Source organism: Lathyrus oleraceus, chromosome 1, assembly GCF_024323335.1.
Source record: "Lathyrus oleraceus cultivar Zhongwan6 chromosome 1, CAAS_Psat_ZW6_1.0, whole genome shotgun sequence".
Classification (NCBI taxonomy): Eukaryota; Viridiplantae; Streptophyta; class Magnoliopsida; order Fabales; family Fabaceae; genus Lathyrus; species Lathyrus oleraceus.
The window spans coordinates 143,862,058-143,873,486 of NC_066579.1; the positions used below are offsets into that span (position 1 = coordinate 143,862,058).

The following is an 11,429-nucleotide window of genomic DNA, read 5'->3' on the forward strand; positions in this document are numbered from 1 at the left end:
TCAAATGTCGCAACTAAACTTTGACTAGTATGTCGCAAATGTCTCATTCTCCAACGGAACTCCCAAGCACACGTTCAAGCTTAACAACCTCACCTCCCTCGAAGATATCAAAGACTAAATTCATTATTTCCTACCTTACAGAGACAATCGAAAGATTGTGAAGCTCAAGTACCGTTCATCGTTGATTGGCAACGGAGGGAAGATTGAGTTCAATAAATTTGAGCTCAAGACGCAAGTGGATGTAAGGGCTATGTGGAATACGTTTTTTCGTTTTGAAACAAAAGTTTCGTTCGAGTTAGAAGTGAATATTTCAAGATCGGTCGAAGATATTATGAAAATGTTTAAGCGCCCACCTAAATATTGAACTGTAATGTTGCATTTTATGTTGAACTCATCTATGTAATTCTAATTTTAGTTTATGAATCTTAATTTCAATTTGGAAAATTCTCTTGTTTTTGGATCTGATATTGATGTGTTTGGCTTACGGAAATGTAACTACGGGAAATTTCTAGAGATGCATCACCGGTATAAAATAAACCAAACAATAGGGCGTCACTCTAAATGGTCTTACTTGAGTGTGTGTTGGGTTGCTTCCGGAGATACATCTCCAAAAATATGGGATATTTGTGAAAATTCGCGTGGTGCGGTAGAAACTTATAAGATGTGTCAAAAAACCGCCTTTATGTATTATGGATCATGTTAGAAACCAACCTAATACTAAAGTGGTCGACCTGATTGATGGAGTTAATTTGATAATTTTGCCTCTTATACCCGACTAGTTCCCTGAGGTTAGGTTACTTCACGAATTCAAATTATGCACATATATAAGGAACATCTAGAGGACAAGTGTAAACTGATAAACCCATAAACAAGTAATCAAATTTGAAATTTGATTATTTTATCAGATTTTTCTTTTGAACTCTTAAGAGTTTACAAAAATGAGATCTTACATTTGAGCTAAATCATTTTTATGACCTAGAAACGTAAACGTGTAAGAGTTTAAGGGTTTCGTTGGTGCACATGATAAAATATAAACAATGAAACAATTCCAAAAATATGAAAACTCTAAGAATGATATAATTCTCACTTTCATACATAACTTTTCCTATGCAAAAAATGCATCAAAGCTATAGGATGTATATCCTTAACCAGGTAACAATGTCTAATTTTACATGTGATATTTTATACAATTGTTACATTATTCGTTTTGCAAATAAAGACAAACCAAAATAGCATCAGTAACCACAAAGTAAGTTCTTTAATTTAGCTCTTTGGTTGGAACGACAAGGGATTGGAAAACTCATAAAACTACGTTCCCCTTTTAACTTCTTAGTTATGATGAGAGGGCCTTGTCACTTTTTGTTCTAGAAAATGACATCAGACACGCTAGTTGGGTTGAATTAAATCATGTATCTTTGAAGTAATAGAATTCACTTTGAGATTTGGATTTTGTTTTTTGTTAGGAAGGACATCAAGTCGGATTTCCTTCCAAGCTTTCACATTTGATTGAGTGAAAAAATCGGCCTTCAGACTTAACGAGTCAGATTCCCCATCCAATCAGTTACCTCTTGGTTTAATGAGAGTCTCAGCAAACTAAACTCCCCCACCAAGATCGTACGTTTGGTTGACTGAGAACTTTGGATATTAACTTCAGTCAGACAGACTCCCCTTTCAAGCTCCTACACTTGGTTGAATGCGAACTTCAAACCATGGCTTCATCCAATCAAATTTTTTCTCTAAGTTGCTACGTTTGAGAGGGAGAGAACTATGTCCTTTAATTTATTATGCACGTTAATTTCTCGGCCATCAATGGATTCACTGAGGTAGTGACTCCACTTCCACCTCAATCTTAACATTCCTCCTCGAAAGCAAAAACCAAAAATTTTATATTTAGGTTAATAACTTGTTCTTAAAGATGTCAGGGTGACAATAACACTAGATACAATTTTTTATTTATCAAAACACAACTTTAAAGAGTCAAACATCCTCCAACACGCTTACATGAAATTAAAATTGTATTAAAGTAAAAAAGGAATATGCTTATAAGTCAATCTTGACATCGGACCAGACAACAATACAATAGATTCAGTTGAGGACAGTCCAAATAAGAAACTCCTAATCAACAGGGTCGTCTTTGAGGGTGTGCAAGTTGGATTACAAGACAAAACCTCAAATTTTTCACCATTAATTTGTGGCTAAATAATATCTCATAATACACTTGTCATAGTTAAAATTAACTAAATAGGTCCCATTTTGTTTTATCATAGTTAAACGGTAGCTAATCAACACAGAACATTCAAAATCTTAACACAACCCTACTAATCAACCATCTATTACCCCGAGGAAACACCAAACTCAATCCATTACCTGACTCTGTCATCTAAAGACTTGGGGACAACTATTTCAAACTGAGCTTTTGGTTGAAGCAAAATATCACATCATCAAAAGCTATATAAATCTCATATCACCACCTTTCATTGTACACATTATTCTAACCCATATACCCCACACTCGCGGCCTTAGTGACTTGAACATAATTTATTTTTCAGATACATCTGCTATCAAACTCAACGATTCATATTTCGATTGAACGTCATAATTATCTGATAATCTATCATCATAATTGTGTATTTAATTTATAAATCAAAATATTACAATGATCATATTTCATCTCTTATGATTCCAAAATACTAAGAGTTAGCCGAAAAGTTTACTAACCTTGATGTAGAATGAACAAAGTAGGACTTTGCCTCCAGGTCGAATCCAAAATTGAAAACTATTACTCAGACTGATTTATAAGTAAAAAAGATAAACTTCACGTTTATTAAAATGAACAAAGTTGTACTAAATAACCATTGTGATATATACACCCGAGTTTATTATAAATTATGTGGAATGCTTATTTCGCTGATGCTCATTAAATATATAACTTTTCAATCTACACTGGAACATTATAATATGACAAATTAAGTTATATTAGAAGAACAAGTTCACGTTCAATGCTTGATAAGAGTTATTCAACTCCTTATCTGCATTTTTCTCTTTAACAGTTAGAACTTGGTTTAGTGATTGTAGTTCTTCAACCACCCCTCTCTCCACCTCTAATTTTGTTTGCAAAGTAAATAATATTTTGCAAACAAAATTAGAGGTGAGGAGTGGGGTGGTTGAAGAACTACAATCACTAAACAAAGTTCTAACTATCAAAGAATAACATGTAGATAACGATGTGAAGAATTCTTGTCAAGAATTGAACGCGTATTTGTTTTCTAATACAACTTTATCTATCATATTAGAATTTGCTAATGTAGTTTGAAAAGTTATATATTTGGTAAGAGATTGGAAAAACATTCAAACCAAATAATATATAATAAACTCATCTTTTAAACAAATATTAACAACAACATTCATCAACAACATTCATCAACAACAAACCATAAACAACAAACATGATACAACAAACATATCAACTCATAGAATGCTTCAGAAGCGTACCATACATGTTCCATAATAGCGTGTCCACAATGAAATAAAGATTAAGCTAAAGTTAGAGCCGCAAACTTGTGTCTATCTTGAATGGATGTCATTCTGGATCTTTGACATAAGTTTACAACGTTAACTTTAGCTTCGTCCTCTTTATTGAAACAAGCATCCCTACCTACAAGTCAAAACAAATAGAAAGTTCAAACATTATAAAACAAGCTATTGAAACAGATTTTGAAAAAAAAACTATAGTGAAAACAAATTTGTAAATACCCATTGGTTAAGATTTGATATTCTGGTTTCGTTTTTGGATTTCCATATGAGAGAGACGACTGACAGAGTTGTTAAGGTTTCATTTTGAGAAAAACGGTTGTTATGTACTAAAGCGGGACATAATTTCGCTTATATATAAATAAGTAACACCTTTCACCATGATTGAAAACAATAATTGTGGTTGCAGTACCCCAAAATTTGCCCTCGCCTTTTCACTTTTCATCTGACCCATGACTTAAGACTCATCTATATTCATTCATGTGTCATTCATATGCATTATGCCTTCATGTTAATAGAAGCATCTAAAGATTCAAAACTGGTGATTGATTGAAACCATAATTTAATATGAACGGTTGATTGAGGTCATTGGTTGACTTTTTGGTCAACTAGTTGACCAAAGTCAACCATCCGTTCCCAAATCCATATCGTCTCGACTTTGATAATATTGGTCATTTTCCATGCCCTTTCGACTCACATCATTGTTATATCCATTATGGTGTTATGTTAATACCACGTTGATTTTAATCTCAAAATTGATTCTAATTTTGAATTAATTTTAATTGATTTTAATTGGATTTTGAATTTGTTTTTAAAATGATTTTGATTCCAAGTTGATTTTAGTCCTTCTTTTATTTTGTTGTATTTAAACATCCAAAACCATTTACCATTTAATCACTAATAAACTAACAGTGCGCACAGGTGTTTTTCTTAGATTCTTAGGGAAAAGCAAGGTAGTATAAATCCATTTCTGCCAGTAGAGGCCACTAAAAAAGGGATAACCATGTTTTCTATTTTAGAAGTAATATTTTATATATAAAAAAAGTAAAGATAATATGAAATATATTATGCACGTTGGTTACAAATATTTGTGAGCATTTTATGCAATGCACATGGATTAAGATCCTTCCATTAATATAGTTTTCTTTGTGACATATATTCAGTACTTGTGTGCCCTTTATATAAAACCATAATAGTGGAACAGTAGAAATTTATGTAACAAATTGGATTCAATAGCATGTCTTTAATTATCTTAGTTTTTCATGCGCTCATTGTCAAGATTTGTCATACTTCGGTAAAGTTTATTTAGACAACCAATTGTAACTTATCCCACATTAGGCTCATCTTCCATAGCAAATGCACCGCAAGTTCAGCAGTGTAATCATGGGCAAGACCAACTTCAAGTCACTGTTCCTCCTACCGATTTGTGGCTACTCAAAGTTGGCATGTACAAAATTCAAGCACATAGCTTTATCTCAGTACCAACTACAAGCTAATGCCATATCAAATGTATCATAGCATGCAATATGGATATATGCATAATAGCCAAAACAACCTCAGCCAATTGAATCAGAAGCTGCCGCCAGTTCTTTTCATGACCCTCACATTGCCATGGCAGAATCCGCTTTGCTTACTTCCGGTGCACTACCTGTTACAAGCTCTTCAATAGCTATCATGTAACGGCGGGTATTCCCGCAACAAAGAAGTACTATGATCCTGCGGCACGATAACAGTCAAAGAGCTTAATAAATAAGATTATTTCAACTAATAAACTCAAGCCATACCAACATATACAGTGCCATCAAAACAATTATATAATATCCAGAGTCAAATTCCATAACAGACTTTCCATGTGATTCTTCAAATACTAAATTTGGTTGATAATTAAAAACTAACCTGAATCAAACTCTTTGCTTCAACAGAGCTGGAATACCCTGCACTAACCATCCCGCTGCTCGCAGCTTCCAGGCGAATTTCAACAAAGCCTGTTACCTACCTTGGCCGAGCGACATGGTCGTCGAACAATTGATAACCGGTAACTCGCAGCAAAACCTGCATCTGCAGGTTATAAGGAACCATACACCATAACTCTATGACTAATGATGCTTGTGGGAACAAAACCTGTCGTTAAGTTCAGAGAGAATTACGGTCATTCGCCAAGAAGCAAAGCAGTAAGCACATCAACAAAACATTTTCACTGCACTCACCATTTTAACCAGATCCACCTGCAATAACACCATAAGAACAAATGTCACCATACGTCTCGCAGACAACAAATCACAAAAATCCTGCATTAAACATTCACAAAAAATAACAGACCAGTGAGCACAATCTCATGGCAAGACAAATCATTTCACAGCAAAAGAATCAAAATAAGCATTGGAACGGACCACCTGACATACCTGCAGAACCATTCATGTACAAGAAAGGTGAGCAAAGAAAACAAGCAACTTGCATTTATGCACAGGCCAAACCAGGTGACATGAAGGGCATGCCATTTCTGCAGGATGCGCCACCATTCTGTAATATGCTAATGGACCTGCACTCAAATTCAGTACTGAGCCAAACAAATATCCTGCTGATTAACCAGTTGGAAAATCATTCAACACCAGTTCCTGCATTGCAATGTGGATCAAAGCATGATCGAAGAAATTCACTACAAAGTTCAGCAATCCACATGCCAAATTAAACCTTGCAACTCCAAGTTAACCTAACCTTATTATGATACCAAACAAGCTCATGACAGTAGAAAATGCACAGCGGTGCTATAACAAGTGCGTGGAATCGAGTAAGGTTGTTCATTTGGGTCAGAGAGTGACCGTTGAAGTTGCTGAAGGTTTATAGAAAGCTCGGGAAGTGGCAAAGTGATGCTGAACTATCGAAGGAGAGGACTTTTGAGACAGGTGGTTCTGCTTTATAACTACTTACAAAGGTGTTGTCAAAAGGCTTATACTCAGAAGTATTGCTCCAAGTGAAGGCCGATACTCTCTATCTGCTACAAAGAAAACAGCTTCCGCCAATGACAGGTGTGGGATTGATAACGTTGAAGAGACGTTGTCATACAAGAACTTCTATACCACAGAAAAACAGGAAATGAGAATAGCAAGCAGGAAGCGTCCCAAGCGACGGCTATGCGAAACCGAACACCCTGCAAAATCATAAGTTTGAAATTTCAGAACATAACAAAAACTCTTTTGAAAAACGATTCAAATCACCCCTTCTAACTCACTTCACCACGGATTCGATCCGCATCCGAATGGAACCACTCAACAACTTGGTAATAGAAGAATAAAGAAGGTTAAGAACCACTGCCAAGAGACGCACAATTGAATCCCTCACCAACCAGCTGAACAACACTTCATAACTAACTCCTCCACCTAAATAGAACTAAAAAAAAAACCAAACCCTACCTCACAATCCTCTCCAACTGACGTAGAAAAGAATTAACTGAAACTTAAACCAACCCTACAACTGTCAACATTTTTTCCCAACTAACTGAGTGAGAATAAAATAACCAACTGAGTTTGTGATTAACTCAGTTAGTTGAGCTGGCGACTCTGCTGGGGACACCTTCCTAAGCAAGTCAAGCCTAATCTAGGTCGCTTCCTCGCATGTGTGTATACTTATCCTTTTGATATTGTTTGTTTTATTTATCGCCTTTTGCTTTAAACTGTATAATATATTATATGATTCCATTTTTCTATGGTATCGATGGATACAAATCCGATTGCAAGTAACCTTGTGGGAAAGACTCTCCACTCGAGTCTAGAGTGCAAACTTGAGATAGGAGAGGTTGAGTAGTGTGGGCCACCGAGAAGCTTTTCTCATAAGGGTCGATACGAAAACCTCGCTTAGAGTAGATTCTCTTGGAGACGTTGACGACCGTCAAGCTTTTGGCGTAAGCGATCAATGTCTTCACTAGGATCCATGACTCTAAGGACCTTCATAGAACATTAAACCTATGACCTATTAAGATTGATGGTCGCGTAGTGCGGGTCCCCGAGAAGCTTTTCTCGTGTGGGTCGGCACGAAGATCTCACTCAAAGTAGATCTTCTTGATGGAGTTGACGACCGGCAAGCTTTTGCCGTAAGCGACAAACAGTCAAGGAGGTCCATGACTTTGAGACCCTTGTCTAGAACCCAATGTCGATGGTCGCGTAGTGCGGGCCCCCGAGAAGCTTTTCTCGTGTGGGTCGGTACGAAGATCTCACCCAGAAGAGGTTCATTGGAGGGAGTTGACGACCGGCAAGCTTTTGCCGTAAGCGTCAAACAGCCAAATGAATCGATGACTCTGGGGTCCCTATCTAACCCTAGACCCCGACCGGTGAGATCCCCTTTGTGAGTAAGCAATCAGAGATATCCTCCATCTGTAACTCGAACCTGTGATACCATGCCAACATGTGTGTTCGACTCGTGAGAACCATGCTTGTGTATCATTCATTCACTCACTCATGCATTCATGCATCATAAAAATATTCAAATACAATATTCATGCATCATTTTGCATATCATCAAACAAAATCCAGAAAACTTACCATTCTACCCTTCTATCCAGAATCATCCACAGTCAAGCTGACTTCCCGACATTCATACTACACGCGTAATAATCAGAAATTGCTCATGGATCAGTTGGAGCAGAACCAAGCTGCTATGAGGGAGGATATGACCACTGTGAAAGCTCAGATGGGTCATCTTGTTGAAGCCCTACAAGCTCTGGCTAGGGGACAAGAGGAAATGCGTCAGGCTAATCTGAGAGCCTCTACTGCCAACCCTGCTGTTGTGACTATACCGGTGAATCCACCAGGAGGAGCTGGTACGCCTGCTATAGCTCAGCCACCTCCCGAAAGAGGTCTGGTGTACCAAAATGCTAATCAGACATTCAATATCCCCGCCAATGGGAGATTCCAACCTGAGATTGACGATCAGCAGGACGCTTTCTTCACTACAAAAGCTGACTCAGTTTATGAGGCTTTTGGTCCTTCTCCTGCTGACATCGAAAGGAGATTTCAAATGGTGGATGAGAGATTCAAGGCGATGCAAGGTCCTGATACCTTTGGGTTGGATGCTGTTGACATGTGTCTAGTGCCAGACGTGAAAATTCCTCCCAAGTTCAAAGTCCCGAGCTTTGAAAAGTATCAAGGGGTCACTTGTCCAAAGACCCACATCCGAGCTTTCTGCAGAAAGATGGCCGCTCATTCTAGTGATGAGAAACTCTTAATGCATTTTTTCCAGGACAGTCTCAGTGGAGCTTCTCTAGAATGGTATATGCAGCTCGAGCGCACACATATACGAACCTGGAGGGAACTTGCTGAAGCCTTCTTGAAGCATTATCAGTATAACTCAGACATGGCTCCCAATCGGACTCAGCTCCAAAGCCTTTCTTAGAAGTCGGATGAATCGTTCAAAGAGTATGCCCAACGATGGAGAGACTTGGCTGCCAGGGTTCAATCCCCTCTTCTTGAAAGAGAGCTGATAAACATGTTTGTGGACACCCTTCAAGGGCCGTATTTTGAAAAAATGATTGGGAGTACCACCTCGGGATTCTCAGACTTGGTCATTGTTGGTGAGCAAATTGAGAATGACTTGAAGATCGGTAAAATACAAGATACAACCGTTGTGGCTAATGGAGCGAAGAAGCCTTATTCCGGATTCTCAAAGAAGAAGGAAGGAGAGACCAATTCTATCGCTCAAGGGGGAGATGGAGGTTACCAAATGCCATACTATCCAGTGGCAGCAGTAACACCTAACCCATATCCGCAGCCAGCGTATGTCATTCCAACTGGTCCTCCAGCGATGCAATATCAACAGCCCTATGCTCCTCAGCAACCTGTTGCTCCGCAACAACAGAACTACTATCAGCAGGGTAGACAAGGACCAAGAAGGACTCCCAGAAGGTTTGATCCAATTCCCATGCCGTATGGTCTCCTGTTAGCTCACTTGCTCAAGGATTCGCAAGTCCAGCTGAGAGAAGCTAAGGCTCCTCTTGTACCTCTCCCTCCCGGGTATGACATGAACGTCAGCTGCGAGTATCACTCTGGGACGCGGGGGCACTCAATCGAGAATTGCAATATCTTCAAACACAAAGTACAAGACTTGATTGACTCAAAAGCAATATCGTTCAAGCCAAATGTTCCAAACAACCCCATGCAGGCCAGTACATCTGCAGCGCCTTAGTCAGCGAAGCAGTAGATTGGAAGGATTGGTATTTGTGGAATTGTCTCGTCAGCTTCCTCCAGAACCAAGACCTCAAGCAGTGGGAGAATAAAGCGGATCATTCCAACAATTTCTAGTTCAATCATGTTCATGTGTGATTTTCTTGTTTGTCATTTGTAACATTCATTTGTAATGAACTCGTTTGTTTTTGAATAATAATGACATTGAAATGAATATGCATGTTTTGAATAAATACATTCGTGTCCACTCATACTTTATCTTGTCAATATTCAAATGTTGGTTTTTGGAGGAGGATGATGTAATTAAAAACACGAAACGAATTCACGGCTCGTACGCTTTTGAATAAAACCATGCTGATGATGTAACGCATTGTTTCAAATCCCCAAACACCGGAGATATAAGGAAGATAATCCCTAGTCAACCCCTTTGAGCCAAGGAGTAAGAGTTTCTTTCTTAAAATATAAAACCCTCAATCTCAAACCGGGGCAGGGTAGTCATCAGTCAGTTTGACCAAGCGTCCACATTTCAAAAAAGGGAGTGTCTTATCTGAGGATCAACCATACCTTATCCCTCACAAGAGGTTGGAAAACACCAAATCCCAAACGGTTGTCCCTCACCCACAGAGGCACGAGGCGGTCACAACCCATTCAAATCAATGGACAGACGTCACACGATTTGTTTCAGCAAAAAGAAACAGGAAAAAATCAAAACCCAAAAAGAAAGAAAGTCCGCTAAGTCGAAAACTCGAAAACTAGTGACTTAGGCAAAAATTAGGGCATCCTTGTGGATTGTAAATCTGAACCAATCCAGCAAAATAGGGAAACAAAAAAAATGAATGAATCTGCTAATGAGGAATCAAAAGAAAATCCTCAACAAGAACAAATTCGTGTGGCTACAAATCAAACAACATAAGGTGCATGACTGTCACACCGAAAACCTCTTGGGTTCATTAACCATCACTCCCCAAGTCCCTATTGGGAGAAGAGCGTTTGTTTCAAACTATCTGAACGTAGGACTGGAGAACATCACGAAGAGCGGGTGGGTTAGGTTAGGCTCGAGCCTTGTATCCTTTCTTTCTAAAAATCGTGAACCAGGCCACGTTACAATCCTTAAAAGACCTAATTGAAGCAAAGGTTTATTTCGAAGGCGTACTATAGTCAGAACAATCGTGTTAAAACTGACTCCTCGTTAATTTACTCATATGTGTTGATATTGATATATGACATTCGTTATCAATGATGCATTCATTAAATGTTAGAATTTCAGTGAACATGTTTGGATTTCAAAGCTGCATAAAAATGACATTGCATTATCATTTCCAAAATGAGCTTGTCTTACTCATGAGTAAGCATCTGACATCAAGGAATCCACCACAATAAGCGTGAAGTGAGGAACTTGATGATCTCAAAAGTGTAGAACGCCTGAGACCTCCGTTGAGTAGGGGCAAGCCACTTCTCTTGATCACATCAGTCAGAATGTCTGAAGACTCTGTCGAGCAGAAAGACAAACCGTTTTGAGATCTCGTCGATCAGAGACAGTCACGTCGAGAAATATCTACAAGATTCAGTCAATTTGAAGTAGTCAAGGCGAGATTCAATCAATCTCTTTGAAGATCAGTGAATCAAGGGCATTCCCTCAAAAATCAGTCAACCAAAGGCAAAGTTACTTCAAGGCGTACTGGGGTAGGCCACCCCAAGAGCACAAGAAGTCAATCTCCCTAAGGG

At 38.4% G+C, this 11,429-nt stretch overlaps 1 protein-coding gene and 1 long non-coding RNA gene across 7 annotated transcripts; one reads left to right on the forward strand and one right to left on the reverse strand.

Moving 5' to 3' along the window:
- Positions 1 to 4,663: 4,663 nt before the first annotated feature.
- LOC127122657 (uncharacterized) lies at positions 4,664 to 7,101 on the reverse strand. 6 transcript variants are annotated; one of them, XR_007803538.1, is made up of 6 exons: positions 6,761 to 7,098; positions 6,460 to 6,679; positions 5,934 to 6,146; positions 5,739 to 5,819; positions 5,428 to 5,652; positions 4,666 to 5,247 (listed from the first exon to the last, which is right to left on the reverse strand). It is a non-coding gene; the product is annotated as an uncharacterized LOC127122657 (long non-coding RNA). The 6 variants fall into 6 exon arrangements; XR_007803535.1 differs by having other exon boundaries at positions 6,247 to 6,679; XR_007803537.1 differs by having other exon boundaries at positions 4,664 to 5,247; positions 5,428 to 5,583; positions 5,653 to 5,819; positions 5,934 to 6,679; positions 6,761 to 7,101.
- Positions 7,102 to 8,151: 1,050 nt separating this feature from the next.
- LOC127096183 (uncharacterized) lies at positions 8,152 to 8,916 on the forward strand. The gene has a single exon (XM_051034792.1). It carries the CDS (start codon positions 8,152 to 8,154, stop codon positions 8,914 to 8,916), a length of 765 nt encoding a protein of 254 aa, XP_050890749.1.
- The last annotated feature ends 2,513 nt before the right edge of the window (positions 8,917 to 11,429 follow it).

Bases quoted from the DNA above. Each gene is read 5' to 3' on its own strand.
- LOC127096183 (XM_051034792.1), top strand. From the start codon at position 8,152: ATGGATCAGTTGGAGCAGAACCAAGCTGCTATGAGGGAGGATATGACC.